Here is a 14,013-nt window from a genome sequence, read left to right as displayed (position 1 = left end):
AGTTTCCTTGTGGGGGGATGAAAACACTCTGGGACCAGATAGCAGTGATGGTTGTACAACATTGTACATGCACCAAAAGCCTCTGAATGGTTCATTTTAAAATGGTGAATTGTATGTTTATTTTACATTTAAAGTTTTTTAATGCAGTGGGGACAGAACAGACTGTATCTGCCACGTGGGTAGAAATTGCAGGTTGGGGTACAAACTTCCAGTTATAAGTTAAATTAGTCTTGGGGATGTAACGTACAGCATGGTGACTGTACCGCACATCTGAAAGTTGATGAGAATAGATCTTTAAAATTCTCATCACAAGGAAAAAAATTGTTACTATGTGTGGTGATGGATGGTAACTAGACTTACTGTGGTGATAATTTCACAATATATACAGACATCAAATCATTTACATTGTACACCTGAAACTAATATAACGTTATAGGTCACTTACAACCTCAATTTTTTTAAAAAGGCAAAGAAAACCCACAGACCAGAAGGATGCAGCAGCGGTCCTGAACCGTGGGAATCAGCGTGTGCCTTTTGCTCAGGGGCTGCACTTCTCCTGTGACTAACAGTGCCTCTCTCATCTATATTCAGGACACGCACCGAGGACTCTTCATCCAGCAACTGAGACCCACACAGAACCTGCAGCCGAGAATCAAGCTGAAGCTATTCGGCCACTCGGGGTCTGGGAAGACCACCCTGGTGGAATCTCTCAAGTGTGGGCTGCTGAGGAGCTTCTTCCGAAGACGCCGGCCCCGGCTGTCCTCCACCAACTCCACCCGGTTCCCACCCTCACCCCTGGCCTCCAAGCCGGCAGGTAGGCACCCCACCAGCCCCTGTCTCTCCACTGGGTACTTCCAAGGTCAAGGTCTGGGAGGAGGTGTGGCTTTGTTTGGAGCACTTGGCCTGAGGCTGACCGGTTCCCGCCGCCTTGGTGGCTTCCAGGTGTGGTCCTCCCGGCTCTTGGCCAGTGAGCGCACCCTGCCCTGGTGCTAGCGAGGAAAGGGCCTCACTGAAATCACGGTCCGCAATCATGAACGTGCAAAATGGCACAATCGTGTTCTGCTCAGGGACTCTGCCCTTGAAGACACAAAGAGCTTGTTTGGACTGACATAGGTTCAAGGTTGCACAGATGGACGGGTCCTCACCCCTTATGCTTTCTTCTTGGAATGCTGTGGGCACATCCAGGAATGCGAGAGCACAGAGCCACAAAACTGGGTGCACGGGGAAGCCTGTCCTCGTGTATCTGGAAGTGGGGTGGTGGCTTTGAAAGGCTCCTTTATGGCTTTTCAGTCAGCCCATCTGTTCACCTGGACCCTAGTCGGGAAGACGATTTTGCCGTCTGCCTCCACCTCCCACAGACGCGATTATCAACGGGTTCACACCCGGAACTCCAGGGTGGCCTGTCCCTCCCCGGGGAGAAACACCTGCAGCGAGCAAGAGGAAGTGGTGCAGTCTGGGGTGTCATTTTTCCTAAACCCACCCTTTTAGAGTGAGGAAATTAAGGTTTTCAAAGGTAAGAATAGAGACCTTCAGAGAGTTTCCTAAACAATGTCAGTGTTGAAGCTCTGTGCCTCAGACTCACTTTCTGTACATATTACGAAGGTGTCATATCTGTTCCCTAGGATGAAAACAAATGTTTTAGAGTTTGTGTTTCTATGTAATTTCTGTCTCCGTGAGGAAGGATGTCTGGGCAGCATTAGCTGGAGTGAGGGACAGCTGACCGAGATCTGCACGCCCCTTTCAACTTCTCCCCTCCGAACACAGCAATAGAATTGAAACTTGGGGAAGAAGTGTAACCAAAATGGATATACAATTAGAATGATTACAATATTGCTAACACGTGTTGCTAATGCGTACTGAGTACTAATTACGTGCCAGGAGCTGGGCAGAATGTGGTACGTGTGACACCTCATTTAATCCACGTGACAGACTTATTGGCCTTTTTACCACCCTTTTGCTGAAGCCTTGAGGGGTCAAGTAGACTGCCCGGAGTCACACAGCTGGTGATTCATGAAGTGTCTGGCTTCTGAGCCAGGGCTTATTAATGATACTTATAACTCCGTCTGCCTTGGGGCATATTTGTGCTCATGTTTTCCATTTTCCACTGTAATTTTGCTCAATTTCAGTATGTAAGATAGGTCCACCCCTTCTCAGAAGCCAATAGTTTTCCAGGTTTCATGATTAAGTTGAGCCTCTTATGTGTGGGCCAGACCAGTATTGCTTCAAGGTTCAAAGTGAGCTTCTCTAGCAGTTCCTCGTATCACCCCTAGAGGGAACCAGCTCTCTCCTGCTGTGGGTTAAGGTCACTCCAATCTGACTGGGGGGGCGGGGCGGGGCGGGGCGGGGGACAGAGAGACAGAGACAAAGAGCAGAGACAGAGAAAGACAAAGAGATGAGAGCTATCCAGATCTGTGACCTGGGATTTTTATAAGTCGTATTGGATATGAATTTATGCCCCAGGAGCCCATGGGCTAACCTGAAGCAGCCACATATCAAGTGACATCTGGGTTCCCCTGGAGGGAGAATGGCTCAACCCTCACCCCTCAGAAGTAATATCTCCATTCATCTTCCTTCTGGTCAATTTCCCACATCTGGACGAATCCAGAAGTAGATTCTTGATAAAATGCAGCTCAGGATGGCTGCCTTGTCAGCAAATCTCACTGTGTCCTTCAGCCAGGGCTTCGAGAGACTCGGGTCATGGGGCTGACTGACACAAGATTCTCTCGAGGACACAACAGGTGCTCTGGACCAGGAGAACCTCCCCACTACACTCAGCAGAGAGAAAAGTAATTCGAGGCGCTGGGAAATAAGGTCAGAGGTCAGCAGCCTGGTGAGCTGCAGCGTTCTGTGTAGTATGAGGGGAAGGAGAAACATTGAATTAGCTTCCAACGTGTAAAAGTCAAGATGTCTGGACTTCCCTGATGGCACAGTGGTTAAGAATCCGCCTGCCAATGCAGGGGGCACGGGTTCGAGCCCTGGTCCGGGAAGATCCCACATGCCGCGGAGCGACTAAGGCCTTGCGCCACAACTACTGAGCCTGCGCTCTAGAGCCCGCGAGCCACAACTACTGAGCCCTCGAGCCTAGAGCCCGTGTTCCCCAACAAGGGAAGCCACTGCAATGAGAAGCCCGCGTGCAGCAACGAAGACCCAATGCAGCCAAAAATAAATAAATAAAATCAAGAGGTCTCACTTAAAAAGTTGGCTATTTGGTTTCTTGTAACAAGTTGGTAGCTCTGGCCACACTGGATTCACATTCCTGCCTGGAGCCGGTTAGTGGAGAGGAGGAGCTACCCCATGTAGAGGGGCCCAGGCTCTGCCTTTCACCCTGTCTCACACAGCGCCCTAACTCCAGGCGGGAGAGCTCAGGAGCAGACCCCTCCACGCCCGTGTCCGAAGGTTTGCCCTGTGGCAGAAATGACATTTCAGGAGTGCATTGGAGTATGTGACCCCTGGACTAAGGACACACCTAGTTCATCCCAGAGCTGTCTGGCCTGGGCAAGGATGGAAGAGGCCCGCGCTGCTTCATGCCCAGGTGGCCGGTCTGCTCCAAGGGGGTGGGTGAAGTTTCTATCCAGACAACCCCTGCAGGTGACAAGATTCGTCCTCAGTTAATTCTAGTCCTGCCTGAGGCTGGGAAGAGCCAGGAGGCTGTGTCTGCAGGAGGCTCCGGAGCAGGCCTTCCTCCTGCCCTACCCTGCCCAGTGCGGGGCGAGCACACCCTGGGCTGAGGGAGCGCAGCCGCTTGCAGGGCCTGGACCCCGCCAGTCCTCGACTGGGCCTGGCCCTAACAAAACAGCAGAAGGGAGTCCTGTGAAAAGCAGCTTGGCTCAAATAGGAAGCGCCAGGAGGGCCACCTGCGGGAGACCCGGCCGGAGGCATCTGGCAGGCCCTAGGGGCCTCCTGTGCCGTAAGGGGAATGGACGGAGCAGCGTTTCTGTTAGGCACTTGAGGAAAGCCTACCCCGGAGTGTGGCCTCCAGGGAAGGAAATCCGTCTCCAGAAACAGCAGCATTGTCCCTTCACAGTGGCATTGCTAGTGCCTGGGGACCATGCTCTGCTGTGTCCTAGGCCAGAGCTCTGGACGCCCTTGACCTCTGCTAGAATGGTCAGGCCTTCTTCCTTTCCCTGGGAGAGGTGCCCACGTGGGCACATTTACATCACTCAGGCAGCAGGAAGGTCGTTTGCCTTTAGAAACTTGGCTTTGCGTTGCACTGGAGGCTAAAGGCTGAGCCACCAGCCAGGAGACAGGATGGGGTGGTGTGGGGACCTGGGGGCAGCCACTCACGGCACGTGGCTGCCACGCACACACTGCCTTGGTGGCCAGCTGAGTGCCACAGCTGTTGCACTGTGGTTCTGCGGTAGGAAGGAAACCTCCGGTGCCAGCGGAGGAGCGCGCAGCCAGGAAGATCACTGCAGGAGGCTGTTGCCTGCTCACCGGAGAGGAGCGTTTGCAGGAAGTCTCTTCTGACCTGGGTGCAAAAGCGGCTTCTCCCTCCGGGCCTGCCACTTTTTACCACTAGGGGCCAGTGGTTAGCAAAAAAGTTTTCCTCCTATGATTTTAATGTTTCCCTGTGAAATTGTTATTTTAATAATACCGTATACAAACTCTGTCCTAACCTTTCATCCTCCCAACAAAAACTGTCTGTGAGGTGCCGGAGTGCCTGTCATTTACCGAATCCATTCTGGTCTCCCTCGGCAAGCCCCAGCCCACAGTGCCACTAAGACAAAGCTTATTCCCGACAGGGGTCGTCCCCAGGTTTCCAGGCACAGGGAAATGGACAAACCCATTCTTGTAAAGTCGCATGGCTTTTCTCAGACTTGAACTAAAAATCTCTAAAGAAATACACTAAAATGTCCATCACATTGGCCTAGAGAGTTGAGTCATTTTGTTTTCTAATTTGCCCTTCTGTTTGCCAAGTTTTCTACTTTTATAACCCGGGGAGGTGGGGAGCTCCAGTTTTCTCCTCCTCCCTGCCAACCCCTTGGATATTCCCATTGTCCTGTCCTCAGTCTGAAGTCTTTGGTCTTTAAACAAGGGTTACCTTTGTGTTTGGATCACGAAGTTTAAAAGTCAGGTGGCCCAGGTGAAATGGTCATTTCTTTAGTCTCTTGCAGTGACTGTCACTATTAACTCTGAACCAAAGGTACGAACTATATGGTGCGATTCGGTTCACTGAGCCCCTCCCTGGTGCACTCACGGAGCCTCCCCCTGTGCCCACCCGAGTTCTAGCCCTGAAGCGGAGAGGCCAGCTCTGCCTTCACAGTGCTGTCAGGGGTCTGTTGCGAGAGACGGGCAAAAGCCGGAAGGAGGTCAGGACCGAGGGCACACAGGGCACCGCTCCTGGCCCAGGGGACCCAAATGTGTTATTCAGCTGATTCCCCTGCCCCACCAAGTTCTACCGTTATTATTTATGTCATATTTTTAAAACTGATTCTTTTTATTTACTAAAAGACATAGGTTTGAAAGTAAAATCGCTAATGTCCTTACCATAAATGGAAAACCCATATCACTACTACCAATAAATAAAAATAAATGCAATGAACAGCAATATGATTAAAATCTAGCTATATACTGTTGCCCACTCCCTCTTTTTTTTTTTTCTAGAAAGAGGAAGAACATGCTTCCATCTTTTTCTTTTTCTTTTTCTTTTTAATTGGGGTATAGTTTTTTACACTCCCTCTTTATTAAAAGGGAAGATTAGCAAGGATTGAAAACATGCTAAAAACTTAATGTCACGCATTGAGACTTGCTAGTAGAGCAATTTAAAGACCTTCGAGGGGATTTATAAAGGAATGGCCTTCTCACTGTGTGATTCAGCATTACTTAATGCCATGCATTTTGCATTCAACCTAACAATCTCGTGTACCAGAGTGGTACTCATCTCACCTGTATCAGTCAGGGTCCTGGTGGAGATTTAATGAAAGTTCAAAGTCACAGGCACAATTCACAAGAACATACAAGAGACGGTGAAGCATCCGGAGGCTAGGAACAGAGGGGAGCCATTAGTTGCCACCCCTGAGGCTGAAAAGGCAAGAGGAGGAAGTCAGGATCCTGGGAAAGCTGGAGCTCCAGGGGAGAAGCCTCCAGGGCGTCTAGGGTCAGAGACACAACTGCTATCAGAAAAGCAGCAGGCAGTGAGGAGGGAAAATACATACCTCGACCTTTCTCTCCTCCCAGCCTCTACAGTGCCTCCCATTGGTGGACCCTCACCGGAGGCAAATGGCAAGCAAGCCTAGGAGATGCAGTCCATGGGGTTAGCCTCTCGGGACACAGAGCAGCGCAGGAAAGGATGCGGGAGGTGAAGCAAACAATCAACACAGTGTCCCTGGGAAACATTGCTGCCCAGCATACGCGAGAGGCACATGCACAAAGCAGCCTGAAGCAGGGGTGGGGCAAGGGCAGAGGGCAAAGTCTGGGAAGGAGGGCAGGGGGCAAGGTCTAACGTGCTTGCTCTCTGGCCTGCAGTGTCCGTGAGCATCAACAACCTGTACCCGGGCTGTGAGAATGTGAACGTCAGGAGCCGCAGCATGATGTTCGAGCCGGGCCTCACCAAAGGGATGCTAGAGGTGTTCGGGGCCCCGTCCCACCACCCGCACTGCTCCGCCGATGACCAGTCCACAAAGGCCATCGACATCCAGAACGCCTATTTGAACGGTATGGCTCTCCCACCCCAAATGGGAAGGACCTCGAGTTTCCCCCGGGGAGCCTGGCCCAGCGGGCATCCATCACAGCCGCACAAAGGTTGGAAGAAGGGCCAGTGCAGAGTGATGTTGGGAGTGACCCAGGACTGAAGCATGGCTGGTTAACAGCCCCAAAAAGTAAAACTAAACCCCCTGGTGTCCCTAGCACCTGGCAAAGCACTGGGCACACAGAGGTGCTTAATAAATGACTTGAGTACATTAGTACATTTTTTAAAGTACTGCCGAACTTCTACTTGGATGGGAAATCTCACAAAATACGGTCCCACTAGCTTTTTGACATACTCCAGTTTGAAACACAAGGGCTGCTCCCCCGGAGCTCCCAGGGCCCCCAGCTGGGCCCAAGGCACTGGAACACAAGCCTCGTCGAGGCATGGTCCGGAGCAGGGATAGAGCAGTTTCTCTGAGGCTGAGTTCCCACGGCTGTGAGGATTTTATGAGCTCGTGTTTATTGAAGGTCCTAGTATAATGTCTAGCAGGGAGAGGCTCTCAAAAAGTGGAAATTGGGAGTATCTTCATGAAGGCCCTTTTATTATACTAAACCCAGTGAAAAACAGAATACTCAGGGCGTTTACCTAAAGCAGTGGTTCTTAGACTCCAGCGTTCGCACAAATCCCCTGGAGGGCATGTGAAAACACAGACTTGCCAGCCCGCCCTCGAGCGTCTGATTCATCCCATCTGGGGAGTTTCTTGTTGATGCTGCTGCTGGGCCAGGGACCCTAATGAAATAGAATAAAAGTCCGTGTGCATTCTGCTCTCTTAAAAGCTGAGTGTTCTCTGAGCTGCCGGGAGCAAAGCTGGCCCCGCAGCATAGGGAGAGCAGAAGTGTGTCCTCAGCACCCATCACCCCTACCCTCATCCTTCGTCCTCCCCTGGCTTTATCCCCATCCCACATCCCTCGCAGTGCTCCCCAAGCTCAAAGGGCCTATTTCTGTGTTCCAGAACTATTCACACTAAGGCCTTAGCTGCCAGACTTAGAGGGCCATGCTCCCCAGGAGCACCTGTGCTCTAGAAAAGCCCTATGGATCTTCCAAAATGACTCTCAACTGCAGAATTTCTGACACAGGATAAGCACCAAAGGGAAAAATCAGGGAAAGGGAGCCTGAAATCCTATAACATAAGTGGTCCTGCCTGGCTTCCCGGAGGCCAGTGGGTGGGTGGTCACTGACCTGGTGGGATGTGGCAGCGTAGAGGTGACTGTGTCCATGTGTCTGCACAGTCATTAGGAGGTTCCGGGTGCCTAGGAGCTCCAGGTCAGAATCTCACCCATGACACTTGCGGGAAAAGCAGCTGCCCCCAGAGCTCCTGTGTGGGAGAGTGGGAGAGTAGCTGCCCCCCTACCCACACCCACAGCCTTCCTCCCCCCGCCCCTTCGGCCACCTCCCCAGCAGAGGTGGCCTCTTGGACCCAATTTCCTCACAGCTCCTCTTACATCCTTCCTGTGCAAAGCCACTCATCAATTACTGCACCTTACACCTGTGCACAGCACCCTGCTCCCTTCTGACCGACCAAAACAGGTCTCTCCCTCACCTGTGGAAGGTGAATTTAGTGACCATTTAACCAAAATTAAGGTTACATTTCATAGTGAATATACCAATATTTGGGGGTGAAAAACATAGTATATGTGTCCACGTACACCTTTCCATGTATGCTTATAGGCATGCATATACACACACGTGTGTGGGGTGTTGTGTGTGTGTGTGTGTGTGTGTACCACTCTGCGGTATTATAAGTAGATGTGCTAGAGATAGAGATACAGATACAATAATGAAGGCATTAAGGAAAATTGATAAGCAGATACAGATATAAGTAGGTTTATGGATATAGATATTATAAAAGGCATGGATGTAAAAACATAGACATAAGAAATAGGGAAATGTAAATATTCTGTATGTAGATCTATACTTAAGTAGATGCATAAATAAATAGATGAATGTCACTGTCCCTACTGGTCATCCCTAAAGTGCTGAGAAAAACTGTGATTGAAATTTGGTGGTGGTGTTTCACAATCGTAATCTTTCTTTTTCTTTTTCTCTGTAGGCGTTGGTGATTTCAGTGTGTGGGAGTTCTCTGGAAATCCTGTATACTTCTGCTGTTATGACTATTTTGCTGCAAATGATCCCACGTCCATCCATGTCATCGTTTTCAGTCTAGAAGAACCCTACGAGATCCAGCTGAATCAAGTGATTTTCTGGCTCAGTTTTCTGAAGTCTCTTGTCCCGGTTGAAGAACCCATAGGTAAGCCGAGGTGCCCCTCAGGGAGGGCGTGCCCTTCCTGCTGGCCTCGCACCCTGGTCATGCCCGGATCCAACAGCTTGTGGCCAACAGCTGCGGGCACCCTTGTTCCTCCTTCCTATCAGGAGATTTCCACTCTGGAAGTTTCCTAGGGCTCAGCTGTTTTTTTTGTTCTGCAAGGAGTTGTTTCATGATTGCATATTTCTACCACAAAGACTCAATTCTGAGCAATTCCTTGAGAGCCATTTCTTGCTTTCTTTCTATATTTTAGGGCTGTGATCATTTTTGTTAGGTGCAAAGTGGAATACCTCTTTGACAGCTACTGTGCCTTACCTAATGGGTACATAATTAATAGAATGAGCTCTCCTTCGTTCTGTAGTTCCATCAAAAATGAAAGAAAAGGGGGCTTCCCTGGTGGCACAGTGGTTGAGAGTCCGCCTGCCGATGCAGGGGACACGGGTTCATGCCCCGGTCTGGGAAGACCCCACATGCCGCGGAGCGGCTGGGCCCGTGAGCCATGGCCACTGAGCCTGCACGTCCGGAGCCTGTGCTCCATAACGGGAGAGGCCACAACAGTGAGAGGCCCGCATACCGCAAAAAAAAAAAAAAAAAAGAAAGAAAAGGAACCGTGTTAACTGAATGCATTATCTTAGCCTTATCCCTAAAGGAAAAGACAGCATGGACAGACTTATTTTCTTCTTTTCATACAAAAAAAGAAGCAGCCTCCCCTGATGAAATACAAAACTCAGCAGTCATTTTTTTTTGAAAAACTTACAATAATAAAATAAATTGGGCTAATTCCCCTCAGGGTACCTCCAATTTTGCCTCTTTTTTTTTGTGGTACGCAGGCCTCTCACTGTTGTGGCCTCTCCCGTTGCGGAGCACAGGCTCCGGACACACAGGCTCAGCAGCCATGGCTCACGGGCCCAGCCGCTCCGCGGTATGTGGGATCTTCCCGGACCAGGGCACAAACCCGTGTCCCCTGCATCGGCAGGCGGACTCTCAACCACTGCACCATCAGGGAAGCCCTTGCCTCTTTCTTTCTCATTCTTTTTCATGTTTTCGTTTTAAACACGCCCATAAGTGAGAGGCTCTCTGCCTGTGTGAACTGCAGGAGTCTCCCTTCTGAGCCATCTTCAGCAGGCTTGCTCTGGTCTTATAAAGGGTGTCCCCCTGGTCAGAGGTTAGATCTCTCCTCACCATGCAAACAAGGCCTATTTGGAGGAAGATCTGAGAAGCTGCCTTATGCCCTGTGGTCGCTTCTACTCCACTTCTGAGCAATCTTCCCAGAGGCCCAGGAAATAGGTTCATTCCATTCTGGGCCAGGCCTAGGCCTTCCAGAGGTCACTCCTAGCAGCAGGCCTGGGGCCCTCGGGTCTGCGGGCAAAGTTGCATGTCCACCTGGCGAGACGGCCCAGGCCTCAGGCAGAGCACGCAACCTCAGCTGGGCAGGATGGAGGACCCACCTGTGAAACGGCTTGCTCTCTGCCCTCAGCCTTTGGCGGCAAGCTGAAGAACCCACTCCGAGTTGTCCTGGTGGCCACCCACGCCGACATCATGAACATTCCTCGTCCAGCTGGAGGCGAGTTCGGATATGACAAAGACACCTCGTTGCTGAAAGAGGTCAGGAACAGGTAAGTCGGCTGCTGCATCTTCAGGGGTGATACAGCCGAAGTCATGTGACCCAGAGAAAGGAATTAAAGAACTGAAAGGCCTCTTTGGCTTGGTCGAATTTTTTTTTACCAAAGCCACAAATACACGTAATAACAAATCAAACAGAAGTAAAGGGCACATAATAAAAATCAGCAGCCTTCTCACGTCTGTCCTCGCCCCCGAGTACCCCTGCCCAGAGGTAACTCCTTTTAGTTGTTTGATGTATTTTTTTTCAGCTCTAGGGAGGAATAATTGACAAGTGAAATTGTAAGATATTTAAATTGTATGAAGTGGCGATTTGATGTGTGTATATAATGTGAAAGGATTCTCTCCATCTTGTTAATTAACGTATCCGTCACCTCACCCATTTATCTTTTTTTTTTTTTTTTTTTTTTTTGGTGAGAACATCAATCAGTATTTCTCAAAATGAAAGTTGCAACCTGCTAGTGGATCATGAAATTCATTTAGGAGGTCTTGGAGTGGAGGGGAGAAGGACATGATGGAAAGTATCAGAGTGTATTTTGTGTCAAGTATTTTTGGAAAACTTCTTTTTCACTTATAAATATGGATGTGCACAGAATCACAATGTAAACGTATCTATTTTTACTCAGTGTCTATCCCCAAAACAGTTTGAACCTGCAGTTCTATTTAATATGCTAGTAATGTGAATTCTTGGTTTATTAACTGACAACACTTCTCTGTTATCTTCCTGATGTGAGAAATAGGGCTTCTACTAATATTTTAGATCTAGGGTGTTATTTCATACTCATCCCTCTGTTCTCACTCCATCAACCTGCAGAAGCATCTCTTCTCCTGCCTTGTAAAGTGAGTGCATTAGGCCTCCCCTTTCCTGCATCGGGGGAAGCTGTTTCCCCCGTTTTGTGGAAGCTGGGGCGCCTGTCTGCACCCGGAGCAGGCGGTGTCCCCAGGCCTCCACCCCAGGGTGACGTTACAGAGTCCAGCCAACAGCAGGTGCGGGGTGTCTCTGCAAGGCCACCAGAACTTCCTTGCCTCCCACCAACCTTTTGGGCCAGCAGGAGCCTGGCCCTCTGTGGAAACACCCGGTGAGACTGCGTCACTCTGAGGAGGTCACTGCTCTTTCCTTAGGTTTGGGAACGATCTTCACATTTCAAATAAGCTGTTCGTTCTGGATGCCGGGGCTTCTGGGTCTAAGGACATGAAGGTACTTCGAAATCACCTGCAAGAAATACGGAGCCAGATTGTTTCGGTGAGTATACCTGGGGAGGGCTGGACCCAACCTTCCCCCGGACCATCCAGTGACCCGGGAGTTGGGCCTCTTTGTTTGGCCCTCTGACTTTGGTCTGGTTTTCATGGGACCCAGTACGCGGTGTCTGCATGGCCATGTTTTTATCCTGTTACCCTGGGGTAAGGAAGGAAGAGTAGAGAAACAAGGAGAGATGGCCGTGAGATGAAGCGTTGTTATAGGCAAGGTTAGAGTGTATGAAATTCTGACAGTTTTGGTTGTTTGTTTAAAAGTAAAATTGTTTGTTAGAAATTACAAAAGCAATGCAAAAGTGACTTATTGTGAAATATTTGGGAAATGCAGGAAAGTAGGAAAACAGTCACCAACAAAATTCACTGAAGAGCATAAAATAATAGCTGTCCAAATGGAATAAGGTGGTGTTCCTGGATGGCAAGACTTTATTACTAAGTGTTTCATTTTCCCAAGTTATATAAACTTCATATAGCTCCAGTTAGCATCTGAATGGGGTTGAGGAGATTGGGTTTTTGTCTTAAAATTTCAATAGAAGAATAAATAAAACATGTTATAAAGGCTCTGTAATCAATAAACCAATAAATAACTGGAATAGATTAGTGAGTGTCAAAGTAAATCAGAACATCTGCAGAAATTTAATAGAGAACATAGACGTTATTTAAAGTTAATGGGGAAAATGTTTATTTAATAAATGATCTGGCACAACTGGCTGTCTGCCTAGAAGGAAATTAGGTTGAACTCCTGCTTACTACATAGCACAGAAATAGACTGTAGGCAGACTAAAGCTTTTAAATGTAAAAAATAAAGTAATATCTTGATGGAAATGCAAGATCATTTATTTTTAAAATCACTTAGAAGTGCTTTGAGAAACCTTTTCAGCCAAGTTAGAAAACCTCAGAAGTTTTCAAAGAAAATACACCAATATTTTGTCAAATACATTTGACAACATAGAAGATTTTTCTGGCCAATAAATTCCATAAACGAAGTTAAAAGGTGAGATAGATTGGGGAAAAAATATTCTCAATGCACCTGGCATATAAAAGGTTGCTATCCATAATATTCAAAAAGCTGTCTGAAATGGGTAAGAAATGGGCAAATATCCCAATGGAAAACTCCTAAAACAAAATGCTCCGGGGACTGTTCCTGCTTCTAAGCTCGAGTGTAACAAGGAGGACATGGCTCTCGCTCCCCTGCATGGCAGGTGCCGTCTTTAGTTATAACTCACCGTTTGCCTGATAGAAGTGCCGTGCTTACAATACCAGGCTCCAGTTCTAGACATGCTTTTGGAATTTTCAGGAACCCTCTCCTCTCTCGTGAAGCTTGACCCTCGCTTTCTAAAGGGGGGTACACTACGGCAGAGTCAGTGGGCAGGGGGTAAGCCTGGAGGGCCTTGGAGAACCTGGTCACGGAAACCAGTGGGTGGCAATCGGGAACAGTGGTCTGTGGCTGGCTCAGCACCTGCTCACCAGGTGGGATGAGGGCCTGTGCTCCCTGAAGAGTCTTGAGCTGGGGTGTGGCATGATGTCTGCTTCACATCCCGCACACCCCCAACTTCTGCGGTCAGGCAGATGAAGCTCACCAAGCAAACTGCCTTTATCCCTGGGAATACTGTTTGTTGAATAGGGAGTGGAATTTAGGGGGTGTAAAAGATGAGATTCGAGAAGGGACTGCCTGATTAATGATGCAGTGCAGGGTATGGCTCATGGCGTTTTTAACTAGGAAAGTGTGCTAATTGTGAGTCTGCAACATAGACTGATTTATTTAACCAAGTTAAGAGCTTAAAAACTCATTTCAAGCCAATTACCAAGAATTAATCAAATTTGAAATATTTCAACAGTAATCCCCATGAATACCTAATTTACTGGTAAAAAGCCATCTAATATTGATAATGATACTCTCTTTTCCTGTCTCTTTGTTCATAAAGCGGCCATCACCTGGCTGAAACCCTCACTCCAAGAGAGGGAGGGAGGAAAACATTAGGACTTAGTGAACGTTAGTTAATTGAGTCCACAATTCCAAAGCCATTTTTTGTGAATCCATGCCATCTATTTAAGACAAGCAGTGGAAATGAAAGCCTCTATAAAATTTTATATTTGTTAAATAGATTCTGCTTAAAGGCAACACTGAAAAAACAAAACTGCCCCAGTACTTAACCAAAAATCACTGGCGCATCCAAAGAATTACATGCAA

General features: G+C 48.5%; 1 protein-coding gene across 3 annotated transcripts in view; it reads left to right on the top strand.

The window, feature by feature from the left end:
- The window catches only part of DAPK1 (death associated protein kinase 1), a 205,259-nt gene that overhangs the window by 179,362 nt on the left and 11,884 nt on the right, over positions 1-14,013 (top strand). For all 3 annotated transcript variants that reach the window (XM_089913036.1, XM_089913035.1, XM_022558968.3), the window contains 5 exons: positions 592-814; positions 6,466-6,654; positions 8,739-8,936; positions 10,429-10,567; positions 11,694-11,814. In XM_089913036.1, the coding sequence (XP_089769162.1) occupies positions 592-814; positions 6,466-6,654; positions 8,739-8,936; positions 10,429-10,567; positions 11,694-11,814 (870 nt within the window). The remainder of the gene's footprint in view (positions 1-591; positions 815-6,465; positions 6,655-8,738; positions 8,937-10,428; positions 10,568-11,693; positions 11,815-14,013) is intronic.

The sequence above is a fragment of the Delphinapterus leucas genome, chromosome 6, assembly GCF_059928025.1.
Source record: "Delphinapterus leucas isolate spDelLeu-1000000601 "Yukka" chromosome 6, BTC_Dleu_Yukka2, whole genome shotgun sequence".
NCBI lineage: Eukaryota > Metazoa > Chordata > Mammalia > Artiodactyla > Monodontidae > Delphinapterus > Delphinapterus leucas.
Note: the sequence above shows the minus strand (reverse complement) of the source record. Positions and strands in the feature narration are given on the sequence as shown.